The following is a 19122-nucleotide window of genomic DNA, read 5'->3' as shown; positions in this document are numbered from 1 at the left end:
TTAGATCCTGATAACCACTTTTCCGAAGTTCATCCTATCCCAAAGACAATCATAAGCCGCCTTTGCCTCTCCGAAACAGAAAACCTTGGCGTCGACGACAGGCTTGATCTTCCAATCATCGATAGCACGATTCATTTCCACAAATTGCTCCCGAGACCCGACAAAGATGCCCCGAACAGTGCAAATATGGTTCAGGGCTTCCATCAAACTCGGCTGCTTGTCATTCTCGGTGGAGGTCAAGAAGCCAATGATCGTGATAATGCCTTCGAGTTTGATAGCCTTCAAAGACTGTGCCACAGTGGCTGCTCCGCCAATCTCGAGGATATGATCGAAGCCAAGTCCCTTCGGAGTAAGGGCTCTGGCGGCATTTCCCCATTCGGCAACCTCTCGATAGTTGATGACATGAGAAACACCCATCTTCTTCAGGGTGTCAGCCTTGTCGTTCGAAGATGTAGTTGCCACGACCGTTGCCCCTGTTGCGACGGCGAATTGGATTGCGGCCAGGCTGACGCCGCCGGTGCCTTGAACCAGAACCCAATCGTCCGGCTTCAGCTTCTTCAACCCGAAAAGGGCATTCCAAGCTGTCAAAGCCGCACAAGTCAAAGTGCTAGCTTCGATGGAGCTCAGAGTCGACGGAGCAGTGACAAGGCCGTGATTTGGGAACACGGCGTACTTGCGCAGAGTGCCATCAACAGCCCCGCCCAAGCCACTGCCCACGGCCTCAGGTGTGATAGGGTTGGTTTGATGCAGTTCGTTGAACAAGGTGCAGACCTTATCACCAGCAGTGAAGTCTGTCACCTTGGGCCCAACAGCCAAAACTGTGCCTGCGCCGTCGGAACCCGCAATAACAGGTGTCTTCATCGCGAACGGGTATAAGCCCTGGGTTTATCAGCACTTGGGTAACGGAGGCCGATTAGAGTCAACTTCGGAAGCACGTACTCTGGGGATGGCCAGGTCTCGGTAGTTGAGGGAAACGGCCTCAATCTGGACGAGAACGTCATCATCACCTAGGGTGCTTACGGGAACGTCTTCGATCAGCTGAAATCCGTCAAAGTTGTCGCTTCGAATGTCGGTGACCTTCCAGGCCTGGGTCTTTGAGGGAAAATACATGTTTGAGAAGGCTTTTGCAGCAAGTAGAGTCAAAAAGAGGTGTGTAAGATGTTGCTTATGTTTCAGAAACCATACATGCTATAATCGAAGAAGCTTGCAAACTAAATACTGTCGCTATTATGTCAATTTGGTTTACTCATTATGAGTCAGTTTGACACTAAAAGAGCTGCGGACGGCTATTGTATCCCGCGGTGTTGTTTTGACGCCGTTCACATCCACAGTTGTGGTGTTATGCAAGAACCTGCGAAGCAAGCGGCAACTTGTTTAAACGCCGTTGATGAAATCGCCACCATAACCAACACAACCTAGTATCAATCAATGAATGACAAAACTTTTCTCAGATTCTTGACCCTACAAATGGCTCTCGGACCCGATTACAAATGCTGGGGATGGAGAACAATGGTAACTCTTTGATTGCATGGGATGCTCCATGCCGACGAGACTGCTGCCCAGAACCTCCTCATCAACGCCGTGCCAACTATGGTTCATATGCTCTAGACGCTCTCTCCAATGCCAAGAAGGACTCGAAGGAAGTTAGATCTACCTAAGAGCCAGAGATGAATTTGTGCGTGAATGAATCCTCTACTGGGATTTGTTGCACACAGTCATGTCTTCTGTCTCGGAAATGACAGCGACTGCCAAGTTGCAAGTCTCTTCACTTGCCTCAGCGATCAATCTGCTCGTCATACACTTCTGCGCTCATTCGAAAGTCTGATTTATCCGTCTTGTGGCACTTCCGAAATTCATCTCGAGTCGGTGTTCCCACTGAAATGAAACCTCGTGTTCGCCGGTTGGCATCGGCATCAGACACTTCGATTTGAAGCTCGTTTTGCCTGTTTCGTGAGACGAAGTCTGGTTACCACAGTAGACCAAGGTTAGAAAAAACCTGTTGCTGATCGTATCCCTTCACCGTCAAACATAGAGAACGCTCTCACGGCGTGAGCCTGTTGCATAATTCATTCTCAATTCAAGATCGTAATCAGCATGTTAGATGGACTTCTTTGAAACATAGCATGGCTCGGTTTGTTACAGTTGCGGGTAGGGAGTGTGAGCGAATGCCGTCATCGAGCATCGTTCGAGTATCACTGGAATATCTTGGGAGATGAACCCTCGCGGCGCAATCACCAAACATTTGGAGAGAGGGGTGAAGCCGGTATAAGTAACCCGCGAGTCTTGCGCCCGCAGACACGTGAATGGCTACAGCAAGCGCTCAGATGGCGAAGAGATGGTTTGAGTGGTTCTGGTCGGGTGCTCGGCCAAGACATGGATGGGTGAGAACGCCCGCAAGAACGCAAGTCAGTGGGACGATACCAGATTGACGGGACGGCAGGAGCAGGAACAGGTGTGGTCTAAGAACTCTAAAAGCTCCGTGCGGCCGCTGTGTGACGTGATGAAGAGTGTTCTAGTAGTTCAAGATGGTCTATTTCGACTTCACTTCTCGAAACTATGATAGACCTCCGATATTGACAGTTTTGTTCGCGTTTGCGAGGGGCTGCTGGGTACAGAGTCTAGATATGGCGTTGAGTTTATCTTCACTTAGAGGCATGCTTGGCAATAATGATGGCCACAAGTCCATGGGAATGGCGGGGGATGAGATTGACCCCGAGGACAGAAAGCGAGTGACAGCTGAATCAAAATGCGCCAGCGCACGGCCAGCAGGAGGGGCAAAGACGTGTCAGACAATCGGTGAACAGCTATCAGAGATTGCTGCGATATCTGCGGTATCAGACTATCTGCATCACAAGAGCAGAAAAGCGCTATCCGGCTTCTCTGAGCCGATGCAGTCCAGGCTGGGCGGGGATGGAAGTCGAACCAGGACGCGAATGGGGACGCGGATATGAGACGGTAGGGGTGTGGCGGTCGACCGTAAATGTGCAGCAAGACGGCCAGTCTCGCGGCCCGTCTCTTACAAGACTTCACAAGTGCTCAATCGACGATGGAAAACATTGATTTCCTCATGTCTAGATAAGACGAGTGAATTCCATTGAATAGAGATGAGCTGGTGACGTTGAGCGCATGAATTAGACGATGAGGGGCATTTCCAGGTGGTCCATGTTTGGTTGAACCCGACGGCCTGGGTTGTGAGCTGGACGAGGGCTCCGTAAAATGCAGCAGCAGGATAGATGTGCAATGTCACCCAACAGGCCACCTGCAATGCTTCCCTCAGGCTTCTTTCGGTCAAAGTTGGTCGACCGTCAGTCTGACATTCAACGGTCCAGTCCATTTCAACCGGTCGAGGTGGGAAGAGAAAGGGGGACATGGGGGGACCCTTGCATGACGGGCATGGGTTCGGTTGGTTCCAGCGGACCCTGGCTGGCCTTATCAGTGCCAAGATGACGCTAGACAGAAGCCTCCACCATGCCGAGAGATAAGAAGCTTTGACGAATGGGGAAGCACCTGTGAAGCAGCTTCTCTTAAAGGCTTCGTGGCAGTGGAGAGAGTCTTTCGCGGCGGGTGGGTGGAGGGAGGGTGGTGGTTCATGTCCTGTCACTTAAGAGATTATCCACTGTCCACAAGGCAGCAGAAATGGAGCCAGACGCAGCAGCTTCCTATTAGCGTACCCTTCCTCTGGATACATGGTGAGTACAAGACGCTTTCCCGGTGCTGCTATTGGAGAAGCCTCGGTCTGGGCATCCGGAGAAAAAGAGGTGAGCACTGGCCTTGGTTCATCCACTTCAAATCATTCAGCCCGTCCATGATCCATACTGCGTGCCACCACCATCGACAACATTCCCTCTTGATGGATCATATTGAACAACCATGAGACTTTGCCATCAAATGAGAGGTCTCGAAGGCAATTCAATGTCTTGGCTTTAACATCTCCGTGCTCCATCCGGGCAACTATGACGACACTTTGGCTTCTTCCAAGACACCACCTCACACTTTTGGCTTGTGAAGTCGTCCACTGGGCGTTCTCGTCACCCGCATCGTGGGCAATCTACGACGCCACAACCACGGCTGTTTTTTCAGCTCGATAAGTGAAATCAAGCAAAGTCATTCTGAATATCAATGGATATCCTCAAGCCTGCGACTCCCATACTATCTTGCCCTCAAGTTGTCCGCCGTCACCTGCCAATGGCCACCAGTCAGCCCCGTCATCCACGAGTCGCTTGGCTGCATCAGTCAACCATCGATATCCAACAGCCACCCCATAGTTGAATAGATACACCATATCAGGCCACACTCAATGGCGTCTCTTAGACATTCCAATTACTTACCGCTCAACGTCCTTTGAGCACCCGCGGCCTGCCTATTGCACATGTGCCAGTGTCTTATCTATTGGTGGACCTGAAGGATTCCCGACATTTCAGCCTACGGCGCAGCAGCAGAAGCCAGACCAACAAAAGCAAAAGTCTTGCGTCTTGCAGGATCCTTCCAACGGTCCTGCGCGAATCAACGTGGCCAGCCGCTGCAATCAAAGCCATCCACGGAACCAGCCCCGGCCACGCTCGCCTAACCAACCCACCTTTCCGCTTCTGGGGCCCGACATATCCCCGTCCAGCTCGCTCCGATGTAAGCTCAGATTAGCGATTCGGTCTCTGTCCACCGGCCCTGGGGCCTCCCAGACCGTCTCGCTGAGTGCACCTTGGACATCTGAGACCTGGCCCAGCTTCGTAGAGGTTTGGCACCCAAGTCGCAGTCCGCGATCCAGCGCGGTCTGCGACATAGGGCTTTCTTCTTGTGAAGCCTTTCCCTCGGGGTGTGATGAAGAGGCTCTCCGGTATCGTTGCTTCTTCCCGCACAAACGGGACCGGAAGCAATCTTCTCCAATGTCAGAACGCTCCCACCTTATTGCTTTTCCGTCCCGAACGTCTCGATAGCTCAGCAGATGGCGCGAAGCTAGTCTTGTCAAACCTTAACGGCGGTTTGCTGACGATCCAAGCCTTCTCGCCGCGCACAGAAGCTTGTGGCTGCGTCAATGTATCTAGGATTCGGAACTGGTGATCCTGCCGGCAGCGTCGTCTGTCAATGCTCCATTGGTTGATATTTGTAGAAGCCGGAAGGATGAGATACAACGTCCGCCAGAACAAGTCGTGAAACTCTGACACAGCTTCCCATGTTTGATGTCAACATTCAACGAGGTTGTGGCGTCGCGCAAGCTGCAAACCATGCCCCAGCCCTGTCGACAGGCACGGTCGCATGCATCCCTTCGCACACAATCGCTCGTGCGAAGATTTGAGTCGGTGCGATGACAGGCATCCTCCCATCAAGCGGCCCGCTTCAAACCAAGTCCCGTCCGCGTCTCCGATCGGAAGTCTTCTGGAATGCGGCAACGCGCAGGATTCGTTTGGCGCATGGCTCTAATCTTGGACCAGTGCCGCTATGTGTTGTCATTGCTTCCCAGACAGCAGGCGGCGGCTAGGGATAGCAACAAATAACATCTTTGCTCAAGATTCAATGCTTGGACGTTCTATCGGATGGCACCACAGAGGTGTTCTTGCATCAAATCAATACGCAAGTCAACTGAAAAAAGGCAATCCAATCCACGGCGATGCCTGCTGCTGGCCCGAACTCACCCCCACTCGGCCGTGGCCAGGAAGAGCCGGCGAGCGCGGGCTTACGAGGTGCCTTAAGCATCTCGCAGGGAAGGGAAATGAAACACTTTCAATTGGCCGCGCGCCTCACAAATACGTCTTTACCGTTGCGGCTCGCGTTGCTGAGGCACAGCATGCCTCCTCATCGGTTTTCCTTCAATCTCAAAGTGTTCTGATCGCCTACTTCTTGCAGCCTTGGCTGTCTCGGGTCAGGCTGTTGCTTGCGCCAGCACAGTCTGGATCGTGTCGCAATCTGGGCGCTAGACGAGGAAAACTTTGTCCTGGTTTTCAGTGTTGCATTCAATGTCGACATACTCTCGAGCCCGAGGGACTACCTTGCGCCGCGGTGCAAGACCCCGAAGTTACCTACCGTTTCCCTACGAGTTTTCCGTGCCGTCCGATAAACAAACGAACAGCAACACCGGACGATGGGGCATTCAGACCTGCGGGCTGCTGGGCCTGTGGATAGCCCTGGGGGTTGTTGATTCTCTCCGCATACGGGGATCTGATCAACTGAGCACAAGCCATCAGAGATGTTGGGGGCAAACACTTCATCGTATTTACAGGCCTTTGAAGATCTCTTCAGCGCCAGGTTGTTTGACTGTGGTCAACGGACAGAAGAACGTTCAATGGCCCAGCTTGCCAAGAACCACGGCACCGTCGAAGGGCCTGAATTAGCTTCCATCCGAGTCCCCCGATCCTAGACGACTCACCTCACGACCGTCCACACCCCGGTCTCTCTCACTCCAAATCCCTTATCAGTTCCCACATGTTTCCCGACCCACACAAGACCTGGAGACATGGGCCACGAGCATGGGTTCGCAAGCATGTGGTGTACAGGTACGTATCTATCAGCGTGGGTAGGGCGTTCTCGATGAAGCTCTCTCGTAGCCAGACGGACCTCGTACCACTGCTACCCGGCAGAGGAACACGGCGCGGCCTAGTCTCGTCTCTCGGAGACAGAGAAGGATTTGGGAAGCTCGTCCCAAGATGCCCTTCTCAGCATGCACCTCGAATCCATCTCGCCCTTTTTTATGCTTTCCTCCCCACCCCTTGGCCCTGCGCTATTGGTGTTCCCGGCATAGAGGACTGAGCAATCAGCTTGCTCCCCGTCCCATCTCTTCGGTCTCTGAGCTCCCCTTCATCATCTCTTCTGCACCAGTTCCATGGGCTGCCCATCCCTACCCTGTTCGGGGGAGTTCCATATCAAGAGATACTGTATGCACAATGTCGGCCAGCTTACCACGAGGACCGAAGGTCCAAGGCGACGCCCACGCCCCGGCCTGCCTGATAATTTTGCTCCGTATTATTTATCTAGCCTAGACCCGGCGGCAAGACTTCATAACCGTGGTCTCCCCCTTCCCTCCGTTGCTTTCCTCCCTGCCGCACCCCATTTCCATTCCACCCTCTTCGACGTCTGCTCGCCGTTCACGAGGACGAGTGGCCCGGCGAAAGAAGAGACAATTCTTAGGTTCTATCTCGCCAACTAATATCCATTGACCGCACTCGCGCCGGCGCACAACCACCAAGATGTCTCTCTACGCCCTTCCTTACAATGGAACCGAGGGCGAGGCCGACGCCGGCTACTCGACCAACGTCACCGACTTCAATGTCTTCTACGAGGTCAGTTTACCGTTGAGAAGGGGATCTTCGAGCATGTCTGACTTTGATAGTCTGGTGATATGGCCTGGATCATGGTCTGCTCAGCACTCGTGCTGCTCATGATTCCCGGTGTCGGTTTCTTCTACTCGGGTCTGGCTCGCCGCAAGTCGGCGCTGTCCCTAATTCTGATATCGATGATATGTGTTGGAGTGGTGGGCTTCCAATGGTTCTTCTGGGGTTACACCTTGACCTTCTCTCACACCGGCTCCGTCTTCCTCGGCGACATGTCGAACTTTGGTCTGAAGGATGTCGTCGCCCAGCCCTCCGTCGGCTCGACTAAGCTCCCGGATATTCTGTTCTGCCTCTACCAGGGCATGTTCGCTGCCATTACGTGAGTAGACCTCCCCCCTCTCCGTCGTATCATCGCGTATCTGTGGTGAGATTTTGGTCGACGCCGCACATGTGCATGAGAGCGCCCGCTGCGACGCAGGTCTCAAGATTTGCCGGACACACCAGGAACTAACACGAAAAAAAAGTCCTGCCCTCGCTCTTGGTGCCATCGCCGACCGCGGTCGCATCCTCCCCGCCATGGTGTTCGCCTTCATCTGGGCCACCATCGTCTACGACCCGATTGCTTACTGGACCTGGAACGGCAACGGCTGGCTGTTCACCCTCGGCTCCCTCGACTTTGCCGGAGGTACTCCCGTCCACATTTCCTCCGGTTCCGCCGCTCTCGCCTACTCCCTCATGCTCGGCAAGCGCACCGGTTACAACAAGGTTCACGGTCTCCCCTACCGTCCCCACAATGTCACCCATGTTGTGCTTGGCACCGTGTTCCTCTGGGTCGGTTGGTTCGGCTTCAACGGCGGTTCTGCCCTTGCATCCAACATCCGTGCTGTCATGGCCTGCTTCAACACCAACCTCGCTGCTGGTGTTGGCGGTGTGACCTGGATGCTGCTCGACTACCGCCTCGAGAAGAAGTGGTCGACGATCGGATTCTGCTCTGGTGCCATTTCTGGCCTTGTGGCTATTACCCCCGGTGCTGGTTTCGTCACTCCCTGGGCTTCCGTCATCTTCGGAATCGTTGGTGGAATTGGCTGCAACTTTGCGACCAAGCTCAAGTTCCTCCTTGGCATTGACGATGGCCTGGATGTCTTCGCTGTTCACGGCGTCGGTGGTATCCTCGGCAACATCATGACCGGTATCTTTGCTGCGTAAGTCCCTTGCACCTCTTCGTGGGGAACACTGCTAACAAAATGCAGTTCCTACATTGCTGCTCTCGATGGTGCCTTGGTCATCGATGGTGGCTGGATCGAGCACAACTACGTCCAGCTCGGCTACCAGCTTGCTGGTTCCGTCGCCGGTTTCGCCTGGTCTTTCGTCCTGACCTGCCTGATCCTCTTCCTCATGAACCTCATCCCCGGTCTCAGCCTCCGTGTCCACGTCGATGACGAGGACCTCGGTCTCGATGACACCCAGCTCGGCGAGTTCGCCTACGACTATGTCGAGGTCACCCGCCACGTCTCCGACCTCGTCGGCAGCGGAAGCAGCCACGACCAGACCGTTGGAGGCTCTGCCCACAGCTCTCTCCCTGAGAAGACCGTTTAGAGTCTTCTTGGAAGAAGCTCGCTAATATCAATATGGAGGTTACTGTGGAATGTTCATAGACTGTCACATTGACAATCAAAAAGGGGGGATATCGTCTATAATACTCTTGTTCATATCTTGCTTTGATACCACTATGGCACTCGCTTGCTAGATTTACTTTTAGTTCCTGTGGACCAATTCACACATAACGTACTATCACTTGTCCCCATGTGACTTGATGTTTCGAGGCACTTGTCGCACATTCTGGAAGAATTTGAACTGTTCCGGGGTAATGTCTTGCCTAGGCAGTCATGTTGACGTGGTCTGAAGACTTAAGCACATCAATATTGAATCCTGCACATCAATGCGTCGATGATTGGTGTTTGAGATGAGCACAAGAGACGCAGTCAGATTTCTGCCTCCGAGTCCGCCTATGTGAAGCTGACTTGGGTAGACGATGACACCAAACCTCCTGCCCGATGCACCACCAAGATCCGTGTTCCATTGAGTCCCGTCTAGCCGTCCATCATGTATTTCTTCGTGTCTCGGTATATATCCAGAATCACCATACTCGTGTATTTGGGTCTCACTTAGATCTTCGATAGACAGCAGGAGGAAGTGGCAGGTTAAGATGGCTCAGGACTTCGGAGCCGAGTTGCCTGCCAGAGGAACCAAGTGAGCGTCCCCCGCAGTGAGGCATAAGAGGTGACGACCGTCCGAAGTCGACAAAGTTTAAATAGACCATGCGCTGTGTCATATATATACGAGTGGGAGGGCGCTCAGCTGGGACATTGACCAAGGGCAAGAACGGGAGGGGGCCGGGCCGGGTCCGGCAAAGGTGGGTCATCCGGCGACGGCTTCCGGACACCAGATCCGGGCAACTCAGTTAGTTGTATTCACGCCACTATGCCGCACAAAGTGCGTTGAAGTCTTTGGAGCCCGTTGGAATAATCGAGCTGAGGGACCTGGGTGCCCACATATCAAAAAGGTAGCTCTTGCTTGACCAGCAGAAGCAAAAAGATGCGCCGAGGGGGAATCGAACCCCCGGCTCCCCGACGCTGCTGGATGGCAACGGAGAATTTTACCACTAAACCATCGGCGCAGTCGTAATGATCGCAATTCGATGCTGGAGCCAGGCAGGGTTGCGGTATTTCAAGTCGAGTTGTGCGCTGGGGTGGAGATGAGGGCATCGTGAAGGATGGGGAAGGCATCCACAGAGGGTCCTTGATGGGGCCCCGTAGGGCTGAGTGAACCCGACTTCATATCGAGAGCCAGGAGAAAAATGATCGAGGATCAACGGGAGAACATTTTTCATACGGTGTCTCGTTAAGGAAAGTTACGGTGGGGACTAGGCAGATTGGAAACCATCCTACCGAATGCCTCGGGCCATATCTTCTGCCTCTACTACCTAGTACTATAACTGACAAGCTAGAGGTCTTCAGACTTGTCTCTCACTCCATTCAAAGTGAGACTGCCTATTTACTCTGTGGCTGCGAGGCTATATCCTGCGTGCTTCAGGACTACTTTCCCGGACGACAAACAGCGATGACGGCGACGACGACGATGACGACGATAGAAGCAACCACGAAGAGTAAAGCAACAGTCAATATAGCAGCGCAGATACAGGAAAATAGGCGGTCTCGTCGAAATCCCAGCTTCCCAATCATAATCAAAAATCAACTTGTCGTTCATCCTTTCTAGGTGTTCCCAGTGATACTGGCGAGCGGATAAGCGGCCTGAATCCTGGTGTAACATTTGTTCCCGATTGGCCCGCCACCGATCCTTCAGCAACCTCACCTTCCTGTTCAGGTCAGCTCAACCGCACAGTCAGCCCCCTCGATCCCAATGCGGTACAGCTCCAAGGGGAATGCTGAGATTCACCCATAAAATGCTCTGTGATGCTTTTAAACAGATCTCTAAATCAACTACTCTTCACATACAACGTGTCATCACACTCAACAACCCAGCATCTCCTCAAGATGACCAGACGTCTAGTTCAGCAGCCGCCAATGTACTCAACATCCCTCGGCGGCACCTTTCGCCCCAAATACCCATCCGTCCCCTTCCAAAATGAAGACATTCAACCCCAGAAGAAGGTGATCATCACCGTCATCAAAGCCGGCCTCCTGATCCCAGGCGACGGCGAGCCCGTCAAAGACTCCGCCCTCGTCATCGCAGACAAGTTCATCGCCTGGATCGGCCCGCAATCCGACATCCCGTCAAAGTATACCGACGCCCCCCACAGATCTTACACCGTGCCCTACCTCATGCCGGGACTATGGGACTGCCACGCGCACTTCATGATGGGCAGCCCCAACGACGCTGGCAACGGCGACGCGTACCTGGGTATCCTCACCGAGCACCCCTCCGCCATGGGGGCGCGCCTCACCCGCGGCTGCTGGCTGGCCATTCAGCGCGGCTACACCTCCATGCGCGACGTCGCCGGTCTAGGCTGCGAGATCAGCAAAGTCATTGAAGAGGGCACCATCGTGGGACCGAACGTCTACAGCTCCGGGTCGTGCCTGAGCCAGACGGCAGGACACGGCGATATCTTTTCGCTGCCGGCCGGGGATGTCCTCCTCAACCTCGGCGTTTCACAGATCTCCCCTGGTCATTTTGGAACCTTCTCGACCATGCTTGTGGATGGGGTGGACGAGTGTCGGAAGGCGGTCCGGCTGCAGATCCGGCGCGGGGCCAAATGCATCAAGATCCTTGCGTCGGGCGGTGTAATGTCCCGCGACGATAACCCGTTGTATGCGCAGTTTAGTCCCGAGGAGCTGCAGACCATCGTAGAGGAGGCGACGAGGCAGGGGAGAGCTGTTGCGGCGCATGTGCACGGCAAGCCTGGCATTATGGCGGCGGTCAAAGCCGGCGTGACCACAGTGGAACACGTCTCGTTTGCAGACCAGGAGTGCATCGATCTCATCAAGGAGAAGGGGACCATCTACATTGCCACGCGTCTCATCATGGACATGATCATTGATAGCGGCGGCGAGGGGATCCCGAAGTACGCCTATGAGAAAGCCAAGATTTGCGCCGAGAATCACCTGGTGGCGTACAAGATGGCCATCGAGCAGGGCCTCCCCATCGCTTTGGGCACGGATACAGGACCAGGGTTCAACATGGCCATGGAGCTTGAGTCGGCTGTGAAGGCCGGGATGAGCAACCTGGAGGCCATCAAGGCGGCCACAGCGAACGGGCCTTTGAGCGTCGGGAGCCAGGTACCCAAGACGGGGCAGTTGAGGGTCGGGTATGAGGCGGACGTGATTGGCGTGTTGGAGAACCCAGTGGAAGATGTCAAGGTGCTCCAGAAGATTGATAACATCGGTTGGGTGTGGAAGGGCGGGAAGATCTTCAAAGGACCGGGGGTTGGCCCATGGGGGGAGTCTGAATGGTGGGGTGACGAAGCTTCCTTCAGCAGTTGATTGTTGGTCGTTTGAGGACGCCCATGCTTTCTGCGGGTGTTTGTGAGAACAAGAAATCCCTCCTCATCTTCTTCAAATCAAAAGTTCCGACAAAGACAGAAATGCCCCGATCAAAAGTCTCAGGTTCGAGACCTGTCACTCTGCCAGATAGTGATGAAAGCCTCAGAAACCGCACTTACCCGTCGTGCGGGATCTTGTCTCAACACAGACAAACGGGCCTTCAGCCTCCCTCCACGCAGCTCCAGAAGCGTGTAGATGTCATATTCTTCCCCAGAGAGACCGGTTGTTATGCGTACAAAAGCAGTCTTCTCCCGCAGGTCACTCATCCATCACCATCCGCAACTCAGCCTTCCTGACTTGACCCAATCATTCCCACTCTCACCAAAGCCGCCAACATGTCCGAACAGCGCCTCGTCTTCCACCCAAGACACTCCCTAGCCTTCACCACAGATTTCATTTGCAACGCAGTCAAGATCGACGATGCAGGCGAAGCCCTCGAAGCCGTCTGCCGCATCCTCAGCTGCGAGGCCAAGGTTCACGCGAGCCGTGACACGAGCTCGCAAACCCTCGACCAGGCGACGTACCTCGTCGGCTGGCACGACGCGATCCACTCTCTCCGAAACTTCATCCTCGCCCGGAGAGACCTCCACATGGACAAGAACACGCACATCCACGGCGTTCCCATGTGCATGTCGTTCCCGCTCACGGCAACTATTCCGGAGGCCGCGTTTCTGGTCGCCAGCCGGGGCACCGCGTCGGTCTTCAACATCCCCGAAGTCCCGCTCTTTTCCCCCAGCGGAGCCGAGAAGCAGGCTGATGACGGCTTCATTGTCGTGAGCTCCTCGTCCGCCACCCCCTTCAACACGCCCACGACAAGCTCTTTCCTCCAGAACTCCTCATCTGCGCCCACCGCCCGAGACTCCCAACTCCAAACCTCTAGCATCCTCGCTGGCATAGACACCAAGACTATCCTCCTGAACTACGAGCGGGAGGCCCGCGAGTCGGAGCAAAGAATCGCCACTGAGATGGCGAAGATGAGCCTGATGCGCCAGGCCATCTTCAAGGACCGCTTCTTCGGCGAGGTGCCCTCACTCCTAGACAACGGCGGCTTTGTCAACAAGCAGCAGCAGGACCGCGCCGTTGACGCCGTCAATCAGATCTTCCGCAGCTGGAGAGCTGGCCAGGCCCCTCCGACAACCCGACCTTCTCACGCGCTGCCAGCCGTCAGAAATCTCGATCTCTTTGGAGGAGCATTGCGCAATCTGCAGAGCAACAGACCGGCAGTGCCTCAGTCGCCCGGCAATGCGGGAACATGTGGGGGCCCTTCCTTTTTGAGTTCGTCTCAGTCCAACAATACCAGCCAAGCTGGCCCTCGGAGTCAGCCATCCCTCTTCAACTACGCCTCGATGCAGTCCACCCCTTCGAGAAGCCAGCCCAACCCAACAGCGGCTGCCCCGCTCCTAGACAGGCAGCTCGACCAGCTTCTGCAGGATCGGAATGACACACACGACCTGAAGGAGCTGTGGCAGTCGTACCAGCCAGGCCCCTCCTTCATCGAGCGTAACGGGGTCCTCCTCCCTCCCCCTGACGCAACGCCCTCTGCTGGATCTTCCAAGTCCGTCGGATCCTCAGGCCCGCCCCAGACCTTTGGGAGGCGCCTGGGGTCCTGCGCTATATCTAATGGTGGCCAGCGTCAGCCCCGCCGTGAAGCGCGCAGCAGCATATTCCACATAGTCGGCTCTCCCACGCCCTCGACTATTCCCACCTCAGCCCAGAGTACGCTTTCCCATGCACCTCGCCAGCAGCCAGCTTCCTCCGCTTCTTCCACGGCCCTGTCCCAAGATGCCACCGAACGCGAGATGGAAGCAATGTACCGCGAAGGCGACCGCCTGCTCGACCTCGACGCCACCGGCGCAACGTCCGACAGGTCCACCCGCCGAAGCCAGGCTGAGCTCCCCCACCAAGCCGCCCGGGACCTCCGCGCCCGCGTGCGTGCTCGCAGGGCAAGGGAGCAGGCGCAGACATACACCCCCGAAGACAGCGATCCCGTCATGACAGCGCCGTCGCCGTCGCCGACGTCTAGCTCCACGGAGCCCGCAGAGCTCGACGCATTCGGCACGGAGCTTGGCCCAAGCGCTGCTGCACCCGCACCTCCCAGCCGCTCTTCCATCTTCAGGAACAGTCTCGCTCCGGAGCACTACAATCCAGCACCAGTCCAGAGCCTCAAATACAACTCGTCGATTCCCACCACTGCCGGCCGTGGTGGCGTCTTCGGGGAAGCTCTCTACAACCCAGCACCAGCCCGGAGCAACCCCACAGACAGCGTCTCCATCCCGAAGGCCGCCGCCCCTGCTCCCGGCCGGGTTGGCAACCTCTTTGGGGAATCGACTCGTAGGCCTCATGGCGGAGGTGGTCTCTTTGGTACCAGTCTGGCGCCGTCCCAGCAAGTTCCGTCCAGCATGTTCGGCTCAGAGGTGCCGTACAACACCAGCACGGCAAACTCATCTCCCAAGTCTACAGAGGAGAAAGATGACCTGTAATCGCCAAAGCGCAAGTTCTCTTCTAAAGAGTTTGTTAGCCAGGCAGTGTCCATCGCCGTTGTCTATCCTCGTAACCCTTGTCGTTATCCTTATCTTCACCCCTGTCTCTACTACTGTCGTCCTTGTGGTAAGTATCGGGTACGCTGGGTTTGAGGGTTCACTGCGCGGCTAGCAAAACTCTCTCTTAAACGCAAACAATCTTGTTATTGGGGTATCAAATCGTGTGTGTTGTATTCGGACTGAATTCGTTCGCCTTTTTGTGCAATGTCTAGACTGGGGTAGGGTTAGCTTTTCATACATCATCCATAGAAAGAAAAGCCACGAAACTCACAAAGCATGTCCACATCCGCCCCCCGTGTTCCACGTCCTCTCACATTGAAGCAACTCCGGTCCATTCCCTCCTCACGCAATGTTATCCATCTCCACCTCATTAACAGGCTTCTCTTCCTCCGCATCCTCGTCTTCCTCGAGATCTACACCACGTCAGTATCCCCAACCACGACCACTACCCCAAGACCGAGCACTCACCCGCCATCTCCACCTCCCCATCCTCCGCCATCTTCCTCCTAATCGCATGCGCAATCTTCTTCTCGAGCTTCTTGGCCTTCTTCTTGCTCAGCGGCGCGTTCGGCCCGCTGTTGGGCATCAGCCCCGGCCGCGCGCCCCTCTGCGCGTCGCTCTTGGCGATCTTGTGCTTGTTCTCCTCGGACCGCTTCTGGCGCACCTTCTTGGCCTTGTTCGCCTGCGCCGCGAGACGGTTCTTGGAGCGGTGGTTCGGGTTCTTGACGGACGGCATCGTGGCGGAGCTGTGTGTGGTGTGTTTTACGGGTGCGGTGTCGGAGGTGAAGATGGGAGGATGTGAGGGCGAGAATGCGATTGATAGCGGATTGGATTTAGCGATTGGGATTTTTTTTAGTGGGGCTTGAGGAGCTTGGTGGGATGCGCCGGGCGGTCGGGGTCCAGGCACCGTTCGCCCCGCGCCCCTCACCGAGCTACTCCACAGTACACAGCGCACACCGACCACACCTTGTCTTCACCGAGGTGAGGCATGCACAGGGAATCACCCGGAGCATATCCAAAGTCTCTGGATCCTGAATCCAAGATTTGACATTGCGATTAATGCATTTCTCATATGACAAAAGATTCCTAGCTATCGATAGAGTTTGCGTCTTGATAAGCGAATTAGATCTTTAACCAAAAAGGGTTTCATTTCTAGGTCGACGTAACCAGGAGGATTCTTGTTTGTCCAGACGCTTTCCAGCCCATTAAAAAGTATGCGGCAACCGGATCCAAACGCCAGCCTTCAATGCATGATGCCATCCCTGTCTATAGTCCCACTACCACCGAGCTTTCGCTTTCCGCTCTTATCACCGCGCCACTCGGTCGCTGTTCTTGCCCACCGTGCTTGGGCTGCCCAGGCCTTGGTCGTCGTCGGTATCCTCGCGCAGGCCCTTCTGCGCGTCGTCCTCGTCATCGCTCATGAGGCCCTCCAGCTCAAACTCCTCGGCGTCTCGTACTTGGCGGTTCTCCGCACGCCCATTCGCCACCGGTGCGTCCAGGTTGACTTTGCCATCCACGTTGGAGTTACGGTCGAAGAGGTGGATGAGCATGTTGGCGAAGAGGAACACCAGGAAGGCAAAGGAGTAGAGAATCAAGATGTAGGAAACGTGATCCAGTCCGGAGTTGGCGACGAGTACCATCTGCTCCTCGGTCGCACCCATGAAGAGGAATCCAGAGGCGTACAACAGCTGCGACAGGCTTGTCAGAAACGTTCAAAGAGGGCCTTGGGGGGTTAGCACTTACGAATACGGGAATGTACTGGAAGCTGTTGGTCTTGCGGCCATCGGCGGACATGCCGCTGGCGTCCTTGACGACAAAGGCAATCTCAATGATGCGAGTGATGCCGGCGGCCATCAGCGTCTTGCCGAACATGGCGTGGGTCATGGCGCTGATGGGCAGCTCCTGGGGATGCGCCGACATGGCCCAGCCAGTCATGAAGAGGACGAAGCCGGGGATGAAGTTGCGCTGGGGGTTGCCATCGCGATCGCGGCTAAGCCAAACGCCTGCCAGGCCGGCGCACCACCAGATGATGCCCATGGTCGTGTGCTGCCAGTCGTTCCTAACCCATTCGGTACCCCAGCGGTGCTCGGTGAAGGTGTTGACGCAGCCCCACGCGGCAATGACAACGCTGTCGAAGAACTCCTGGGATCGTCCGGATCGTCGGAGCCACAGCTGCCCCACGACAAGCAGCAGGGTCAGGATGATGCCGTAAGCGATGAAAGCGCTTCCCATGATGAAGTGAGCCAGACACTGTCCCAGATGGTCGCCCTGGCAGAAACCCAGCGAAGTGATGCCTCCAAACAAGAATTGGACCCAGCCGAGGACGGGGAACGCCTTTCCGAGAACTCCGTGGATGGGCTTGATGACCCTGCGAATCTTTCCGTTGAAGCCCTTCTCGAGATGCAATTTCAAGTAGATTCCGACGCCGACCTGGACGGCGAGCATCAACATCAACCATCCGGCGAAGCCCGAGTGAACGTTGCCGTGGACGAATTCTCTACCGCCGTGCATGTGGCCGAGGAAGTAACCGAGGATGGCGAGAGCGGTGCCGAGGACCTGTGTAGGAACATGCCAGCGATTCTTGGTGAGCTAGGTAGGGAGAAGAGGTCATGTTTAGCAATCGCGCATTCTTTTGGCGGAAGTGTCGGATATTGAGGTGAAATGGCTTACTCCTAGCACCATGCCCACGGGGAAGATGACCCCGAAGGCCAGCATCATGATGAAGATGTGAATCCATAGTATCGTGTCGATGGGCTCTTGGGAGACTGTTTCGCCCTCCTGGATGTGGCTGACGCCGTGTTCGTGACCGAGAGCCATGGGGAGGGATGTGAGGATGACTGCAGCTGCTGCGGAGAGACGGATCGAGGATGGGATTCTGGAAGGCGGCGACGAGGCCGTAGAAAAGTGGTTGAGCGCCATGACTACTCCCGTACGGCGGCGGCTGGCTGCTACCAGCACGACCAGACCAGACCAAGCTTGTTTGGTAGGCACAGAGGGTGTTGCTGGTGCGGAAGGGCGTTTCGAAAGGCAGAGGCTCCCCTGTGCAAGTGCGAGGCCCTGGAGGCGGCTGGAGCCAGACGTGTCACAGACTTGGGCTTGGTGAGCGGGGCGGCGTCACGGCGTCGCAACGCAATTGGCGAGGTTCGGACGAGTGGTGGGTGTTTAGGGGTGGTGTCGGGCGGTCGTCTCGACTCTGTGGTGAAAGTATCGTACGGGCGAGGAGGTGGTTCGAGTGCCGCACCGCGCAGAGAGCGGGATGGAAGCCAAGCAAGAAGCGAGGCGAGTCGAGTTGAAGACTGTATCCGTCCGGTAGAACAAGCGAATGCCTACCACGGTATCTGTAATGTAATGGATGGATGGTACGTGGGGAAGACTCTTCGGTCGCGCTGACCCGGGGGGGCCGGAGTCGCTATCTTTGGCTCGCTCGTTGGTCGCGGGAACCGTGTTGTTGTTGTTGTCGGTGTTGTTGGTCGTTGGGTTTTGCGATGCGAAGGAGGAAGAAAGAAAAACGGCGAGGCGGAGGAGAAAAGAAAAAAAGACAAAGGAAGCAGTGAGGCTCGCCGCAGAACGGAAGACAGCAAGGAGAGAGAGAGACAGCAGGACGGGAGTGCCGCTCTCTCTTTCTGAGGTGTCCTGGTGCTCCTTCTGTTCCTAGTGCTGGCTCAAATCAAACCAGAGTGGCTTTGCTGGGCGACACCCGGAGGCTTCGGTAACGCCCATATTGCCTGTGGAACTAGCGGGTGCAAGGTCACTTTGCATACACTTTTGTATGGCGCAGTACATTGCTGCTGAGTGAGCGCGTGTGTGTGTGCGGTGGAAGGGGCGGATCGCTGGAGGGGGAGGGGAGGCCTGATGCCGGGGGCGATTACGCAGAGCTGATGTATTCTCCCCGCCAGATCTGGCAGGGGAGGTACAAGCGACGCCTTTCTAGACTTTTTCTCACTGCAGAATTATAGGTAGGTGAGTCTCTGCAGCAACTCTCTGTAACTCGGTGTTCTTCTCAGTAAACCACACAAAGTATCATTCAATGCAGGCATCCTGCATCCTGCACCTTTCTACCAGTTGAAAGCTGCTGACCATACATAACAATCCCCCAGTTTACCTTACCTCCAGGTAGCACTTCGCAACGATCCATCCAGGAGGCCCCCCATTCGCCAGCCAAAACACCGAGCAGTGTCCCCCCGGTTTGACCCTCTCGGACCGGCTGCATCGGTACGTACCCCCTGGCCCACGCTGCCTTCCCTTCGTGGCATAACCATAACC

At 55.5% G+C, this 19122-nt stretch overlaps 6 protein-coding genes and 1 non-coding gene across 7 annotated transcripts; 3 read left to right on the top strand and 4 right to left on the bottom strand.

The window, feature by feature from the left end:
- On the bottom strand, nt 1-1110 carry COL26b_004585 (uncharacterized protein; the record flags this gene model as incomplete). The annotated part of the gene is made up of 2 exons (XM_053177458.1): nt 1-879; nt 940-1110. The coding sequence occupies 2 exons, from the start codon at nt 1108-1110 to the stop codon at nt 1-3; spliced, it is 1050 nt and encodes a 349-aa protein (XP_053038572.1).
- A 6065-nt stretch (nt 1111-7175) lies between these two features.
- Nucleotides 7176-8855, top strand: COL26b_004584 (uncharacterized protein; the record flags this gene model as incomplete). The annotated part of the gene is made up of 4 exons (XM_053177457.1): nt 7176-7268; nt 7319-7638; nt 7784-8461; nt 8510-8855. 4 exons carry the CDS (start codon nt 7176-7178, stop codon nt 8853-8855), a joined length of 1437 nt encoding a protein of 478 aa, XP_053038571.1.
- A 1000-nt stretch (nt 8856-9855) lies between these two features.
- On the bottom strand, nt 9856-9936 carry COL26b_004583. Its single transcript has one exon. It is a non-coding gene; the product is annotated as a tRNA-Gly (tRNA).
- An 877-nt stretch (nt 9937-10813) lies between these two features.
- On the top strand, nt 10814-12259 carry COL26b_004582 (uncharacterized protein; the record flags this gene model as incomplete). Its single annotated transcript, XM_053177456.1, has 1 exon — nt 10814-12259. The coding sequence occupies one exon, from the start codon at nt 10814-10816 to the stop codon at nt 12257-12259; it is 1446 nt and encodes a 481-aa protein (XP_053038570.1).
- A 395-nt stretch (nt 12260-12654) lies between these two features.
- On the top strand, nt 12655-14799 carry COL26b_004581 (uncharacterized protein; the record flags this gene model as incomplete). Its single annotated transcript, XM_053177455.1, has 1 exon — nt 12655-14799. One exon carries the CDS (start codon nt 12655-12657, stop codon nt 14797-14799), a length of 2145 nt encoding a protein of 714 aa, XP_053038569.1.
- A 402-nt stretch (nt 14800-15201) lies between these two features.
- On the bottom strand, nt 15202-15595 carry COL26b_004580 (uncharacterized protein; the record flags this gene model as incomplete). The annotated part of the gene is made up of 2 exons (XM_053177454.1): nt 15202-15272; nt 15328-15595. The coding sequence occupies 2 exons, from the start codon at nt 15593-15595 to the stop codon at nt 15202-15204; spliced, it is 339 nt and encodes a 112-aa protein (XP_053038568.1).
- A 571-nt stretch (nt 15596-16166) lies between these two features.
- COL26b_004579 (uncharacterized protein) lies at nt 16167-17676 on the bottom strand (the record flags this gene model as incomplete). Its single annotated transcript, XM_053177453.1, has 3 exons — nt 16167-16547; nt 16603-17448; nt 17530-17676. 3 exons carry the CDS (start codon nt 17674-17676, stop codon nt 16167-16169), a joined length of 1374 nt encoding a protein of 457 aa, XP_053038567.1.
- Nucleotides 17677-19122: the final 1446 nt, after the last annotated feature.

The sequence above is a fragment of the Colletotrichum chrysophilum genome (genome assembly GCF_026319265.1).
Source record: "Colletotrichum chrysophilum strain AFK26 chromosome Unknown scaffold_28, whole genome shotgun sequence".
Lineage (NCBI taxonomy): Eukaryota > Fungi > Ascomycota > Sordariomycetes > Glomerellales > Glomerellaceae > Colletotrichum > Colletotrichum chrysophilum.
This window is presented reverse-complemented; position numbering and strand designations above follow the sequence as displayed.